Source organism: Cnephaeus nilssonii (assembly GCF_951640355.1).
Source record: "Cnephaeus nilssonii genome assembly, chromosome: 22".
Lineage (NCBI taxonomy): Eukaryota > Metazoa > Chordata > Mammalia > Chiroptera > Vespertilionidae > Cnephaeus > Cnephaeus nilssonii.
Window position 1 is genome coordinate 9,381,397 of NC_137093.1, and position 16,545 is coordinate 9,397,941.

Sequence of the window (16,545 nt, forward strand, 5' to 3'; positions counted from 1 at the left end):
AGCAGGCGATGCACGTCAGCGAGGCAGGGCGAGGGCAGGACGGGCAGGCTCCCGCCCCCTCCCAGGGGCCAGCCAGGCACCGAACTACATCACGGCCCTGGGGTGGGGGTGGGGGTAGGGGTGGGGGGGCTCCCCAGGCAAGGTCAAGCAGAGTCAGCACCCGTGGGGGCAGAGATCCATGCAGACACGTGGGTGGCATGCAGACCCTCATTAGTGCACTCATTCATCCCACCGTTCTTTCCTTGGCGCATTCATTGCTTCCTGCCCTCGTCCACACATTCGTATAGTCCTCGGTTCACTCATTCCGCCATCCTCCATTGGTCCCCTCACCCATGCCGGCGGTCCGCCACCATGCTTTCCTTCACACCTGCATTTACTCTCGCCCCTGCCCTGACCCCATTATCCATGCCCGGCCATTCCTTCATTCACGACCATCCCATTGTAAATGTGCGCCCCTGTCCACATTTTCCTTCCCTTCTCTCCTTCGTCCTCCCTTTTCTCCGTCTGGGATGCTTTCTATTTTACCTCCTCGTCTTGCTTTCTGCCTCCTCTGGCCGGAATGTCCCGGCCACAGTGCAGGGACTTGGTTTTATTCGCGGCTGTAACCCCAGCACCTACACACAGTCGGGGCTCAAGAGTGGATTCATTAGCTCAGACATGGACCCCTTCTTCTCACTCCCCTCGTGCCTTTCTGCTTATCCCTGCCCTGGCCCATTCCTGGGTCCACGTATGTGTTTTTTCCTTCATCTGTTCGTTCGTTTGCTCCTTCCTTTAACAAACATTTGCTGACGTCGGCTCTTTGGGGGACTCCATGCTGAGTGCTCATTCGAAAAGAAACGTAAAAAACACACGGTCACCCAGCCAGGCGGAGACCCATGCCCCCATTTCAAAGACGAGGGCACTGAGGCTTCGCTCCCAGCCCCTGCTCCCGGGCTCCCAGAGCTCCAGGTGCCCCCCGAGAGCACGGCTCCATGGGACACTGGGTTAAGCAGACATAACCCAACGTCCAGGCTGCAGGACTTCTCAGAGCCTTTGGCCTGCCCTGGCCTGGGGCCAGCGTGGAAACACTCTGGCTGCGTTCATCTGGCACGCCCGCGGACAATGGCAAACCTGCCTGCTCCTCAGCTGTGGGCAAGTCCCTTAGGCCCCCCGAGGTTTCAGTGGTTCCTCCCCATCTCGAAAGTGAAGGTGACGCTAGTTTGTGACTCACCCTGCCCCTCTCACCTAGGGCTGCTGGGAGGATTCGGTGAGAAGCGCCACAGAGCACAGGGTTTGGGCGGGGCCCCGGGGCCGGGAGGCAGGCTGACCTCATTTCAGGTCCTGACTTTCCAGCTCTGTGACGACGGTCAGGTGACTCAACGTCTCTGAGCCTCCCTGTCCTCATCTCTAAAATGGGCACAAGCAGGCCTTCCTTGTGGGGCTGATAAAAGGAACCATCAAGACAAGACTGCCTCGTCCCTGATGATTCTAAAGTTGGTCATTTCCCGACACATCTTCTTCGCCGAGAGCCAGCGCGTGTGTCCAGTTGCCCCCTCGGCACCTTTTCAACCTTAGTTCCGCTAAAGCACAGCTCCGATCTGTCCCCACCTGAACCCGCTCCTCCTCAAGTCTTCTTTGCTGCGTTACTGGAAGCTCTGTCCTTCCCGCTGCGTGTGCCACCAAACCCCCAAACGTGGGCTTCGCTTTTTCCCTCATAGCCCATGTCTAGTCTCTCAGTAAATCCAGTCACCCCCACCTTCAGATACATCCCACATCGGACCCTTCCCCTCCCACGGCACCGGTCCTCCCCACTCCGAGCCGCTGCCTGTCTCCCGCCTGGACCATCGCTGTAGACTCGTGGCCGCTCTCTGCTTCTGGCCGGGCCTTCTGTACCGTGTTCCCCACGTGGCAGCCAGAGGGACCCTGCTCAGTGCGAGGCAGCTCGCATCCTTCTTCTGCCCCCAACCCTCCCCGGCTCCCGTGGCTCCCTTGGCATGAAAGTCCTGGCCATGACCTACGAGGCCCCACGTGGTCCACACAGTCCCCCGCTCACTCCACTCCAGCCGCCCTCACCTGCTTGCTGCTCCTCAAACACCCCAAACGCTGCCAGCCTCGGGGCCTTTGCATTCGCTGTCCCCTCCCCTGGAAAAGGCGTAGCCGCGCCTAGAAGCTCCCATCGTTCCCTCCCTCCTTTCTCTTGGATCTCTGTTCAAGACCTTCCCAGACCCCGGAACGGCTGCCCTCGCTCTCCCATCCGCCTGGCTCCTAGCACGGCCTGCCCTGATGTATCAGCTGCACGCTGTCTCCCCGCTCTGTCACCTCCCACGAGGCCGTCAGCCCACGAGGACAGAGATCTTGATTGCTTTGCTCGTGGCTGCTGCATCCCAAGGGTCTAGCACGGTGCCTGGCACACAGCAGGCCCTCACGACCGTGTTTCCATTGGTAGTTGGCATCCCCCAGGGAGCCTGGCCCAGGAATCTGCAGCCAGATGGGTGGGGACCCATCATGATTCACACCCCCGCCTCCCCCCCCCCCCCCCCCCGCCACTCCACTTGCTCAGATTCCTCTGACTGTTCTCACTTGGGTCCTGCTCTCTCTATGTTCGAATTTATTTTTTAAATACATTTTTTATTGGTTTCAGAGAGGAAGGGAGAGGGAGATAGAAACATCAAGGATGAGCGTGAATCATTGATGGGCTGCCTCCTGCACGCCCCCCACTGAGGATCGAGCCCACAACCCCGGGCATGTGCCCTGACCGGGAATTGAACCGTGACCTCCTGGATCATAGGTCAATGCTCAACCACGGTGCCACGCTGGCTGGCTCTCTCTGTTAGAACTTAGAATCCAAGGGCTATGGACTTGCTCTACCCTGTGTCAGCCGCCTAGACCCCAAGAGCTGAGGAAATCGAGGCACAGAGCTGCAGCTGCTGGTGTGGGAGAAGCAGGGAGGGGATGGGTCCCTGGGCTCCTGTAATGTTCCAACCAATCACATGAAAAGTTCCCCAGGGCCTCGGGGCAGCCTCCTTCGGATGTCTGATTTATCATTTTAATGGAGTGTGTGCATATTGATTTTTTCCCCTTGACAACAGTGTTCTTCCAGGGCAGGCCTGAGAGGGGATGACTTAGAGGGGAAATCCCAGGTCCTGTTCCTGCCTCTGCTCCCGAGTGCTGGTCTTCTCCTCCCAGGGCCTCAGTTTCCCTGTCTGCAAAATGGGGGCTCATGAGAGATTGATCTTCAGGTCTGATATGCCTAAAGTAGCACCCTTAGCCTCCTGCTGAGGGTCAAGGTGCTATGTTACCTGGAAGGTGTGAGCCCTGGATGGGAAGGGAAGGAAAGAGAAGGGATGGGGACTCGCTTTATTTAACCACCTCTGGGTGCCAAGTCTTGGGACCGGCAGAGCAGGGTCAGGTGTGGGAGATGCAGAGTGAAGTGGTTGAAACAACTCAGAAGTCTCACAGGCCAGGTGCAAATTCTGGGTCCACATATAGCCTCAGGGTTCTCATCTGTAAAATGGGGGTGGTGACACCAACTGTGGGACAAAGTGAGATAGTGCATGTCATGGGTGCCTAGCGGAGCGCTGGGCTAGAGTAAGTGCCAGGTGAATGTTAGCGAAGCTGCCTGTTGTTATTACACAATTACCCACATTCCCCCTCTCCCAGCCCTCGTTCGCTTTGCAAACTCCTATTCACCCAACAAAACCCTCCACACGCTCATCTCCTCCAGGAAGCGCTTTTCTGTTCACGGCTGTATACAGCTCTTTTTGCATGCCTGTCCTTGTACTGTGATTCAGTTATTCGTTTTCGTTCTTAATCTTCCTCACTGGTTGATGGCTTTGAGGAGGATAAGGACCAGATCGGTGTGACCAGTACGAGGCACAAAGCCCGGCACAAAGGAGGCATCTGCAACAGAAACAGGCAGCCTCCTTGGCACAGGCCAGGGCTCAGATGGCGGGGAAGGAGGAGGAGGCGTGTTCATGGAGAGGGAGGGGAGCCTGGACCAGGAGCCAAAGCACACAGGGGCCCCTGGGGCCAGGGGTGGGGACAAGGTTCCGGAGGGCGGCCTTGGCCAGCTCCACAACAAAGGACCCTGGGAGCTCCTCTGGGCCGGGTCAGAGCCCGCCCGCCCCGTCGGCCCTCTCTCCAGGGCTCTATTTACCAGGTATCGATTTTCCTGCCTGTTTACTGGTAGTTATTAAAGGCTGCGTCCCCGGAGTCCTTTTCAAACGAGATTGGAACCTGGAGAGCCGGAGTAATTAGGGCAGCTGCCGTCCTCCCGCCGGGCCCTGCGCCCCACCACGCCCGCCGCTGCCCGCCCGTCCACCTCTCCCGCTGGCCCTGGCCCCGCACCAGGCCGAGGGGGGCCAGCTGGCTCCCTGGTGACCTGCCTGGGCTGCAATCTCGAGGTGTTCAAGGGAGCAGAGGCGGAAATAATGCCTTCTCCGCCACCGTGGCCTTGGCCTAGATTTTCAGCCAGAACAATGGGTCTAAGATGGGGCTGGAGGCTCTTCAGCCCGGGAGTCGGGGAGGGCCTCAGCCCGGCGGCGTGGAGGGAGGGCGGCTGGGCTTTCTCACTGACCCACTCGCTGGGTGTCCTTGAGCAGGCCACGCCCCTCCCGCCTCCTGGGCCTTGAGGGCACCCGGCTGTGCTGGCCTCGAGGGCCTGTCCCCATGGCAGTGAGGAGCGCGGGTCAGGCACGCTCCATTTCTGGGCCTGTTTTTGTGCGTCTGCTTTTGTTGTCTGTCCCCCACCCCCTCCTCCGTTCCTTAGGAATGTTTGGTTGCAAAATTCCAATCTTGTTCCAGCTGAACCGAGGGGAAAGAGGCTTTGGCCAAAGGTCGGCGGGAGGGTTGCAGGAGCTGGGCCCCTGAGACTGGGTGTGGGGGCGGCCGCAGCCACGGCAGCCAGTGACCAGTTCACGCCTGGGGCAGAGACGAGAGAGAGATGGAGACCCAGAGAGAAGGGGAGAGATAGGCACAGAGAAAGAGACCACAGGCGAGAGAGACTGCCAGAGGCCAAGATCAAAGTGGGAGCCGCTGAGGCAGATATAGGACAGCTGCGGAGAGAGAGCCAGTTTGGGAGACATAAAGAAACAAAATCCCCAAACCGCGAGGCTGAGACGGTAGCGTGAGAACAAGAGAGTGAGGCCAGGACATGGGGAGCGGAGAGGAGAGACAATGAGGCGGACAGTAGCTACGGGACTGTCAACAGAGCCAGTGTTGACGGAGCACCCACAACGGCCAGGTGCTGTGCTCAGTACTTTCCTTGCACGAACTCACTTTATGCTCACATGGTCTCTTCCAGGGAGGGACCAGCATTTATTTCTGTTTTACAGAGGAGGCAACCAAGGCCCAGAGAAGTGTAATCTTGGGGGGCTGGGAAGGATGCTCCATTCCTGTAGTCAAGGAAAGGCCAGGAATGGACTGGTGCTTAGGGGTTCAACTCAGCTTAGTGGTAGCCCGGCCTAGGATACCTCCAGCGACGGGGAACTCACTACCTCAGCGTTGCCCTCAGCTTTGCGGTGAGAGGTTCCTGCTCTGAGAACGTGGTCCCCATCTGACCCTCTGCCTGCAGGTGGGTGTGTGGGTGTCCTGCCTGAGAACGTGGTCCCCATCTGACCCTCTGCCTGCAGGTGGGTGTGTGGGTGTCCTGCCTGAGAACGTGGTCCCCATCTGACCCTCTGCCTGCAGGTCGGTGTGTGGGTGTCTCAGGACCCAGCTTTTTGCCTCTAGAAGAAGCTATCTCTGTAGAGAAATGAGGGGCCCCTGCGCCCTCCTGCCTGCCCCTCAGCCTCCAAAGGGTTCCTTCCCCGGCCCAGCAGGGAGCCCTCCCCCGGGGGCGGCTTCCCGGAGGGAAGTGACCTCAGCTTGGGGGCCCGCAGACCCTGACGGGAAGGGGCCTGTGGGAGGCAGTCAGGGGACATCCTGTCAGGTGGGGGAGTCCCGCGGCGGGCGGAGGCCCGTGACTAGGGGCCGGGCAGAGGGTTAAGCATGAACTGAGCACCCACTGGATGCCGGGCCCCAGAAGGGACTTGGCCGAATCCTTCACCAACCCAGAAGTAACCCTAACAACTGTCTGCATTCAGAGAACTCACGTTGTGACCCAGCGCCTCTCCTTTAACGCCCTCCCCACCCCACAACTGAGGACCCTCAGGGCTGGCTGACTCCCAGGACTCCTTGGGAGGCACGGAGGTCTGGCTGGGGCAGGGGCCCGGCTGGGGTCCGAACTGCAGTCTGCGGCCAGGCGCCACCCCTGCGCCCTGGGATCAATAATCCCACAGTGTTCTATTTCCACAAGCTCTCCCAGTGGGCTTGTCAGGCTGAGCAACAGCCCATTAGCGGTTTCTGCACGTCTGAGGCTGGCCAGGCTCCGCGGGGTCCGCTGGCTGCTGGGCCAGGGCAGTGGGGATGGAGGGGGAGGGGGAGGGGGCTCTCCAGCCGTGCCCGGCGAGGCCGAGGGGCTGCAGGGCAGTCAGAGAGGTCACCACCTTCACCCTGAGGCCGCTGGCCGCAGGAAGCTGGCTCTCCCCACTTTATGGTTCTGTGTGGGGTCTTCCCAGTCATCTGGCTCCCAATCCATTTGGGTTTTTAAAACTTATTCTTATTTTTAAAAATATATTTTTTGTTGATTTCAGAGAGGAAGGGAGAGGAAGAGAGAGATGGAAACATCAATGACGAGAGAGACTCATTGATCGGCTGCCTCCTGCACATTCCCCACTGGGGATTGAGCCTGCAACCTGGGCATGTGCCTTGACCGGGGAATAGAACCGTGACCTCCTGGTTCATAGGTTGATGCTCAACCACGGAGCCACGCCGTCTGGTTTCCATTTGGGTTTAGACCCCCCTGGCATAGTGGCAATGGCCAGGCATTTAAACATTGGGGTGGGCTTGCTCAAGCCTGGATTTCAACGATACCAAGATATCCAAAGATGTGGCCACAAGGATTGGCCTTCTTGGCAACAGTTCATGGAAGCTGAGCCACAGTGGCCTCGTTCATGTCTTCAAGTATTTATTGAGCACCTACTGTGTGCCGGGCACTAGAGAACAACATTTGAAAACCTTTGCCTTCCCAGCCACTGCACACACTTCTGTTAGCTGCCCAGGCCTGTAACCATCTGAATTCCCAGTCTCTGTCTAGATGGGGAAACTGGTTCTGAGAGAGAGAGAGAAAGAGAGAGAGAGAGAGAGAGAGAGAGAGAGAGATGGCCCAAATCCCTTACAAATTAGACGTACACCTTGACCCCAGGCCCCTTGACTCCCATTCCCACAGGACCAGGTGACCAGCACCTGGAATGAATGAAGCTTTGTTCCCAGAAGAGAGGAGTGGGAAGGGCTCCAGAAAGGTGCGATTTCGGGTAAATTCTAGGCTTCCCCCGGCGCTTGGCTTGCAGTCGGAGGGAGAGGGGATGAGGGCTGGTGGCGGCAGGGCCAGCCTGTCACCGGGAGAGGAGGTGGCTGTGCCGCAGCTGCTGGCAGGACCGTGGTGGCCGCCAGTGCTGCCTCCTTTGATTGCCTCGTCCTTTGTTCTGCGTTTCAGGGCGCTCAGCTCCAGGCCTGGTGCCCGACTCCCTCCGGGACCCTATCACCTGCCGGCCTCTCCTGCCTGGGCATGTGGAGGTGGCAGCCTGGCGCAGCTCCAGAGAGACAATGGGAGGAGCCCAGAGAGGTAGGCATTTGGCTCGAGTGGGCGCAGCCACACAGGACCTGGGGCTCCTGAGGCCGCAGGGTCGGGAATAGCCCGGCGCCCCGGCACCTCCTCAGTGTGTGGCTCCTGTGGCACCTGCCACCTCACCCACCAGAACAGAAGGCTTTGAGGGCAGCAGTCTGTGCACCCATGGTACTAAGGACCGTGTCTGGCACACAGTAGGTGCTCATTAAATTCCCGCTGAATAAATGAATGAATACTGACCCAAATCCCACGAGATGGGTGCTGTAGTTGGACCCATATTAGAGGAGGAAACTGAGGCTGAGGGAGGGAATGTGGTTTACCCCAAGTCACACCCCTCCCCGCCCCCATCCCTGGAGAACAGCTAGGAAGTCTGGAGTCTGGGCCTCACCAGCTAGGCTCCCCGAGGCAGACAGTTCCAGATCTGGGGCCCCATGTTCTTGGCTGGTATCAGTCAGGGGCAGCGGGGAGGCTGGATGGGATGGTGGGGGGCGGGCAGCTGTCCTGGGGAGCGGTTCCCACGGAGCGTGATAAAGGCATGAGAGGAAGGAGGAAGACAGATGTGGGGGGAGGGAGGTCTGGAGGGCTCTGGGCACCTCCACACCCTGACAACTCCACGCTGAGGAGGAAGCTAGGGACCCATTGTCCACAGCCTGAAGGGGCGCCTCCCCTGTGACCAGCCCTGCCCATCCCCTTCCCACGCTGGCCCCTCCTCACCACCTGCTCACCACATCCTCTGCCACCTCCCCATAGAACCCCATGCCTCCCCTACACGCTCACCTTCTTCACCACCCTCGGTCACAGCCCCCACGGCATCCCTGTCGCCTCTCCCATCACCTCCCCACGACAGACAGCGCTGTTACCCTCCCCAGCTGACCCGCTTCTTCCTGCCCCCTCCCTCCACCTTACCATGAGTAGCTCCAATCACAGCCCCCATGGCCTCCCATCCCTCCGCCACCCCAGCTCTCATCGCCTTCCCCATCACCTCCCTACTCCAGCCCACCACCTCCCATCACAGCTTCTATCACCTCCCGCAGCTCTAGGTCGGACTCAACAGCTCCCGTAGACCCATGAGGCTGGAGGGCTGGGGGAGAGCAGGAGAGGATGGAGAGGGGAGAAGGGGGACAGGAACGTGACGGGAGAGAGAGGGGCCGGGAGGAGGATCTGACCCAGGATCCCTCACCCCTAACCCTGCAGGAGTGGGCAGAGCCCGGACGGCGCTGTCCAAGGTGCTGGGACTGGCGGGGTGGGCGTGGGGTGGGCGCTGCCAACCGGGATCTGAATCTCCGGCCCACCTCTTCCTTGCTGGGGCCGGTGGCTCCCTCTGCGCCTCAGCCTTGCTAAGTGACAAATGGGGCGATGCCTGCTGGCTGGTGGCGAGAGCCCGCCGACTGGAAGGAAGTGTTTGCCTCAGCTCCAGCTCCGGCCTCTGAGGACCCATAATTAACAGGGCTGGTTCTGCAGCGTGGCTCTGGGTCCCTTGGGGCCTGACCACTAAAAAGCAGCAGCTGGCAGCCCAGCCAGGCCCCAGGGGACCCAAGAGGCCTCCCTTCCCCCTCCCCCCTCCTCCTCTCTCCTGTCACAGCCTCCCACCCCACCCGGGCCCCAGGTCTTGTCCGGGATCTTGCTGACGCTGTTCCCTCCACCTCAAAGCGTTCCTCAAACCATACAGACCTTCCGAGGACTCCCCCTCCAGGAAGTCCTCCCTCTCAGGGGCCTCAGGCACACACTTCCCCCATCCCCCGCCCAAGGTACCTCTCCTGTGAGGCACTTACATGTTTCCTACTTGAGCGTGAGTGCTAATTATGTGCAAAGTGATGTTCTTTGTGCTTTACCTGTATTACCTCATTTAATCCTCACGACAACCCTCTCTGGCAGGGCCTATTCTTGTTCCCATTTTAGGGCAAGGAACGGAGGCTCCGAGAGGGGGAGGGGCTTGCCCATGGTCACAGAGCCCGCCAAGATCTCTATCTGTGGCCTCAGGGTCAGAGGGCTCAGCTGCTATTCCCATCATTTTCTCGGCCTTTGCCTCCACTGGGCTCCTACATCCATTAGGCAGGGGTCCCCAGGACCCAGCCCAGGGCCTGGCCCTGAGCAGGCACCTCTGACTGTAAATAAAAGTGAGGATGGACTGATGGTGTCAGAAGAGACTCCGGAGCCAGACAAGCAGCCAGAGGCCAAAAGGTGTGTGTGTGGGGGTGGGGTGGGGAGGGGAAGGCTCTGCAATGGTGGAAATGGAGGCAGTGTGACAGGTGGGAATGAAAGACACCCGTGTGTGGACGAACCTGCGCCACATGGAACAGACACCTCCCACCCAAACATGCATAACCCTCTCGCCCTGATGTCAGGCCCAGCGCCCTGTGCCTCCGTGCTTGGCTGGGAGAGGGTCCCAAAGGGTCCTGCAACGAGGGAGCTGGCCCTGGAGGCCTCTGGGTTGCACAGGCTGTTCCTGACTTGGTAGAAATCCTGACAACAAACCCCAACTCGGCTCTCAAGGGGGGAAGGGAGAGGGGACTTTCTCAGCCCAGCATTGAAGGTCACCTTGTTCTTCATCCCTGAGAACTGTTTGAAAGGCCTGGGTTCCAGCTTGGGATGGCTGGGCTGTGTTACCCTGGGCAGGTTACTCACCCTCTCTGAGCCTCAGTCTTCTAGCTGTACAATGACCTGCCTAGGAGTCTACATTCCGGCCGGCAGTGTTTTCCCTGGTGATGACTGCTCCTCCCTCCGGCCGGCCCCACCCAGTCCCCAACAGCCCGAGCGTGTCTTCAGACAGATGTGCCCTTAAAGGCGGGGACCGGGCCTGCGTGGAGCCCAGGCCCGCCATCCAAGGGATGATGTGGGCTTGGGAGATGCGGAAGCCAGGGGCCACCTGTTACTCCAGCCTGGCAGCTTGGGAGCGCAGGCACAGTCGTGGTTTGAGCCTTGGGGACAGCAGTTGTGGATGGTCCCCAGCCTGGCCTCCCCCAGCCTCAGCTGTCCCAGCTACAGAATGGGCAGAAGGCCGCCATACGCTCCCCCAGCCGCAGAGGGAGAGGAGGGTGGGAGACACCGGCAGTCAGAAAGGGGCCCCTCCGCCCTGCCCCCGCCACGGGAGCCCAGGGAGGAATCTGGGAATTGCCGGGAAAGCGGCTAAGTCACATCTCTGTCCAGCTGTGGGGACCGCGTGGAAAAGCCAGGCTCCGGGGGAGGGGGTGGGGCTGGCAAATGCCCCTCGGGGGGGTCATGTGGCCCAGGGTCACCGCATTCCCCGCCACATGGACCTGCCAGGCTTCAAAGGGAACCTCACATGCCGTGGGGAGCAGCCCACGAGGGAGAGGTGAGGGGGCGCCGGCTGAACACACAGCAGCCCCGGCCTGCGGGCCAAGCCTGTCACCTGGATTTCCTTTCCCGGCGGCGTTCACGCGGGCTGGTGCCGTGTGTGCCGCACACGCATGGGCGCCTACCCCGGCACACACCGCAGGCCTGCATCTCAGCAGACGCCGCGCCGGGCGAGCCGTGGCACCAGCGCTGGCTCGCCCCACGTGCAGGATAAGAACACGATGGGCAGGGGTTGGCACCCTGCAGCCCAGGCCACTGCCTCCCGCCTGCTTTTGCGCGGCTCGCGAGCTGAGCGTGAGAACACGGCCGCCTTCATTCACCTGCACAACGTCCGGGGCTGCTCCTACGCTACCGCGGCGGCGGCGAGCTGTTTCAGCAGAGACTGCGGGGCCCACACAGGCCAAAATAGGTCCTGTCTGACCTTCTTGGGAAGCCTGCTGGCTCCAATGTTAGGGCACTAGCAAAGCTGGGCATGCTGCTGTATCCCCCAAGTTCAAGTTCGGCCTCAAGGGACGTGTCAAGAATTTTACAATGACAAGATCTAGATAGAAGCTGTGTCTATTTCAGTACATAGATGCAAGCTTTGGGTTTTACAACTTTATATTGTTTTGTTGGGGGGAGGGAGGGAGGGAGGGAGAGAGAGAGAGAGAGAGAGAGAGAGAGAGAGAGAGAGGAGGAGGAAAGAGAAGGGAAGGGAAGAGAAGAGAAGAGAAGAGAAGAGAAGAGAAGAGAAGAGAAGAGAAGAGAAGAGAAGAGAAGAGAAAAGAGAAGAGAAGAGAGAAGAGAGAATCTTTTTAAGATTTAGGATCTGCCACTCGTCTTGTGCATCCATAATATTCAGCACACGATCAGTCAAGGTTTGTGGGATAAAATAACAGGCTTAGTTCCTTCCATTAACCCAACAACCTTCCTCGCAACCTCGCAAAGCGACGCTGTTGTCCATTTCACAGATGTGGAAACTGAGGCCGGGGGAGGTGAGGACACCTGCCTGAGGGTCTTCCCTGGACCATTAGCAATGAGGACAAGATGTCCTGGGAGAAGTGGGGCGCACACTAGGACAGGTCCGGTGGGGAGGCCTCGTGCCCCTCCCTCTAGCAGTTTGCCAGGCTCTCGAGGTCCCCCACCAGCCCCATAGGTTCCCAGGCTTCCTCCCTCGCTGGGGTCTGGGCAGGCTCCCAGGAGCCCAGGGAGGGATGAGGGCTTTTTTCCCTTTTCCGGCAAACAGGGGCAGGTGTGGAGTGAGCAGTTCCGGGAGGGGTGTGGGGAAGGGACTGACGCTGAACCTCTGGGGGACCCAGAGAGGCTGCACTGTGGCAGAGGTGCGGCGGAGAGGAAGGGCCTGCTGAAGGGGGGAATGGAGGAGCGAGGACCCCAAGTGGGGGTGCTGTGACGAGAAAAGGGCCCCAACACAGGGGTGGGGGGGGGATCAAAGACAAATTGGCCAGCTAGGCAGCCTTGGGGGGACTACCCCTGTTCTAAGGAACCCAACTCCCCACACCAGACCCTGGAACATTCCCACCGAGCACTAGCTCTGAATCTGCAGAAAACACCAAACTCGGAGCCGCGAGAAAAGCCACCTCCTGCGGCCGACCTCAGCCTCCGGGAGAAACCAGAGCATGGTGATTTGTTCGAAACATTTGAAGTCATTCTCGTGGCCATCCAGGCCGGGCTCCCACCTCATCTTGTGTCGCCTTCCCCACAATTACGCACCAAACGCAATGAATTTGGACGCCCTCTCCTCCCTATCACAGGGCCTTTGCACTGTCCCCCCTGCCCGGAACACTGCGCCCTTCACTTACTCTTCAAACTCCTGTTCTAACACCCCTTCCTCAATGAGCCCTCCGTGACCAGCCCGCGGCCAGGTTTATTTCATGCTCGCAGACCTGCAGCCGATGATCTGTGAGATCACGTGTGTGTTTGCTCTCCGACTGCACCAACTCCACCGGGACCTCCAGCCGAGGGCCCCCGTGCTCAGGGCCGACCCTCTGCTCAGGGCCGGCTCCTGGCCGTGGCTTAGTGCCCCGCACAGGCTCGGACACACAGCAGGAAATGAATAAACGGTCACATGGTGGCGCGAATGAAAGCTCGCACGCCAGGGGCCGCAGTCAGTGCCCGGAGTTATGGGAACAGAGATGTTCTGAGAAGTAACGTCAATAAACCATTTGTTGTGGGCTCGCCTGGTTTCCACACTCGGTGACCATTCGGCGGGCACCGCGCAGCGTTCTAGAGCAGAGTGACCCTCCGGCACGTGGCGATGATGGCCCCGTTCTGGATCTGCCTGTCCCGTGGGTCCGCCGTGCGACGCAGGTGGCTACTGAGCACTTGCTAGTGGCTAGCAGGACCGAGGCACTGAATTTTAAATTGTGTTTAACTTTCATTCATGTGAATTTCAATAGCCACCTGGGGTTCGTGGCTGCCGTATCGGATGGCACGGCTCTAGAGAGAAGGGACGTGTCCTACTCTCTGTTCCATGTGGTTCTGCCATCCAGGGATTCCCAGCAAAGCCCCCAAACTCCCACCAGCTGGCCCTCAGGATCGATCAGGACAAGGATCCGTCGGCAGCCTCCAGGAGGCCGGGCCTCACCATCCCGCACTGCCCACCAGCTTGGCACAGAGACCACCAGGCAACGACGCGGGGAGATGGCCACGGTGATGGCACATCTCCGGAACCAAAACGCCGGGACTGGGCCTCCCCATTTTTATCGCTATTGTCACCTCTCACACCACCGCCAAGACGGCCACCAACCTCATTCTCTCCATCACCACCACCCCATCTCATCGACCCCCAGACAACCACCAACACAGCCGTCAGCACCACAATCGCTACTCCCACCACCGACTCTCTCTCCTCCGTCATTACGGCCCCGCCCCCCATCAACACCACCAGCATCATACCATCCCCACACCACCAACACGGGGAGCCAGTATAGGGTACCCGTTCAGAGCTTTGGCTGTGGAAGTCAGTGGCCTGGGCTTGAATCCCAGCTCTGAGTTTAAATCCCTTAGCTGCGTGAGTCTCAGTTGCTTCCTCTGTAAAATGGGATGACGGCTGATACTAACGCAATCGTAAGACGGAACTGCCCGTGATGGAAAAGAATCAAGTGAGGAAGTGCATGGCGAGTCCTTTCACTGCGATAATTGAGCGCTCGTGTCCTACGTTCTGTGCTCAGTGAGCCCCGTTTTATTCGATCCTCACACGGCGGTGAGAGCTATGGACCCATTTTACAGATGAGGAAACTGAGCCCCGGAGAGGTGATGATGTAACTTGCCCAAGGCCCTGCAACTAAGAGGCTGGATTGGGACTGAACTCTTAAACTGGACGAGGCCAGGCTGTCCCTTTTTGGGGGGAGGTGGTGGGGGGGAGGTTGGATCAGCAGACTGGCCTTCCTGAAGCCCCAGGCTCCCTCCTGAGGGATGCTGGGGGATTTCAGCATCTCACCAGGAGAGGTGGTGCGAGGGAGTGATGCTGGTGGTGTGAGTGGCTCAGCCTGGCCCTTGGGTGGGGTGGGGTGGGGTAGGGTGGGGTGGGGTGCGGTGGGTAGCCAGTCCACTCACCTGTGTCCTGGCGAAACTGGTGCATGGACTGCAGGTCGATGATGTAGGGCACCAGCTGGGCGTCCACCTGCCCCAGGACCACGGAGCCGCGGGCGTCCTCCTTGAGCACGTTCTCGATGTGGTGGCACACGGTGGCCGTGTAGGGCCGCCAGCGGTTGTGCTCATTCAGCCACTCCCACACCACCACGCGGGCCACGTTCTGCGGCGGGAAGCCCAGCCCGTTCGCCTGCATCATGACACCCTGGCCTGGCCGGGACATGGCTGCTGCCGCCTCGGGGGCCAGGACCCCACGGTGACCGGCCCAGCGCCGGGGCCGGGGAGCGGGCGGGGGACGTCCCCTCTCCCCAGGGAGGCAGCCAGGCCTGCGTGGCCTCCGTGCTGCCTGCCTGGCCTCCAGGAGGCCCAGGGGCCTCAGCTATGTGCGTGTGGGGTGTTCCAGGCTCCCGGACCCGTCCCCGCGGCCGGTCTCGGTGACGGTGTTGCTCCGGCAGCAAGTGTCCTTCTTATGACAAACGTGGTGGCTCTAAATTCCTTGGATCCCTCGGCTCAGCGAAGGGAGAGGGACAGCCGCCCCTGCTCCCGGTCCAGCCTCTTGCCGGCTGGTCTGTCCTTCTTCCCGGTCGGTCAGCGCAGGGCCTGTCCCGAGGCGGGGCCCAGCCTGCCGCTCTCGGCGGCGCCCAGCCAGCCCTCTGCGCTCGCAACTGCGTCCCAGGCCCGGCGCCTGGTCCGGTGGGGCTGCTGGCCTCCTCTCGGCCGCCCCACCGACGGCTCCTGCCGACAGGGGTGTCCCTGTCCCCCGGGGCCCTGCTCCACGCGTCCTGGGAGGCCTGGGTGGCTGAAGAATGCACGGGGGAGCGGGGCGGCGTGTCCCCAGCCGGCCTCCCGGCTGCGGCTCCCGAGCTGCGCGGAGGGCCCAGGGGGCGGGGGCCCGCGGGCACGCCCCACCCCACTCGTGCTCGCGACCTGCCGGGAGACAAGAAGGAGAGAGGGCCCTTTAAGAACAGAGCGCGGCACCCCCTCTCCCTTCCCCGGAGAGCGATCGCCGGAGAACAATGGGGAACCGGTGGGGGTGGGCAGCAAGGGGGTGAAAGGGGTCCCGCCCGCGGTCCCTAGGGGCAGGCCGGAGGCAGGGCGGGGGCCAGGGGAGGGTTTTCGGAGACTCTCGCCTGCGAAGCCCCCTCCTCAGCTTCCCGGGCGCGCTCCTCCCCCAGCCCGGGATGCGGGGATGCGCGGGGATGCGCGGCGCTGCAGGCGCGGCCCAGGCCCCTCGGGGGTCGCGTCCTGGGAGAGGCGAAGCCGGAGCTGGGTCGTCCTGGCTCCCGCCCTGGGGGTGAGAGCCCCCTCCCCGAGCCCAGCCCTCCCAAAGCGCGCGTGGGCCCGCAGGAGCCAGGGGTGGGGTCCCGCAGCCCCGCGCTCTCACCGCCTCGCCTCTGCCTCTCCTCTGCCTTCCCGATCGCGCTTCAGCGCCGCCGCCTCCCGGAGCGGGAGGGAGCCGCGGTCCCGCCTCCGCGCCCTCTCCTCCCGCGGCCGCCCGCGCCGGGCCGCTGGGCTTTCCACGCGCGGACAGACTACGCCGCCGACGGACGGACGCGTGAGCCGGCTGCCGGCCGCCGGGATCCCGCGGGTGGGAGGCGGCCGCGGCCGCGCTCAGGGGAGGAGGGGAGGAGAGGGCGGAGGAGGAAGGGGAGGAGACAGATCACAGCCCTGGGCGCTCACACACCAGTCCCTGGGGCGCCCTAAATCCTCGCCAGGCCCGCCGGGGACCCAGGAGGTCTCCTTACCCCAAGCAGGCGCAAGGCATGGGGTGAGGTGCCGGTGGGTCGCCTGCTTGAAGCTCGGTCATCTTTACATTCCCGTTGCCCAGTCCAGGGCCTGGCATATACTAGGTGCTCAGTAAGTGCTTGGCTGAATTAGTAAGACCCAGAGATTGTCTAAAGAAGGATCTTAAAACCATTCTAGAGGAGCATTCTCTTCTTCAATTATTCTGGGGGCGGGGAGTGAGGTGGGGCCCATTTCAGAGCCGAATAGAA

General features: G+C 61.0%; 1 protein-coding gene across 2 annotated transcripts in view; it reads right to left on the bottom strand.

Moving 5' to 3' along the window:
* DTX1 (deltex E3 ubiquitin ligase 1) overlaps positions 1 to 16,073 on the bottom strand; it is a 32,624-nt gene extending 16,551 nt beyond the window's left edge. For both annotated transcript variants that reach the window (XM_079763113.1, XM_079763112.1), the window contains exons 1-2: positions 15,936 to 16,073; positions 14,516 to 15,478 (exon numbers count right to left, since the gene is read on the bottom strand). In XM_079763113.1, coding sequence (XP_079619239.1) covers positions 14,516 to 14,774 — 259 coding nt within the window. In that variant the 5' untranslated portion in view covers positions 14,775 to 15,478; positions 15,936 to 16,073. The remainder of the gene's footprint in view (positions 1 to 14,515; positions 15,479 to 15,935) is intronic.
* Between the last annotated feature and the right edge of the window lie 472 nt (positions 16,074 to 16,545).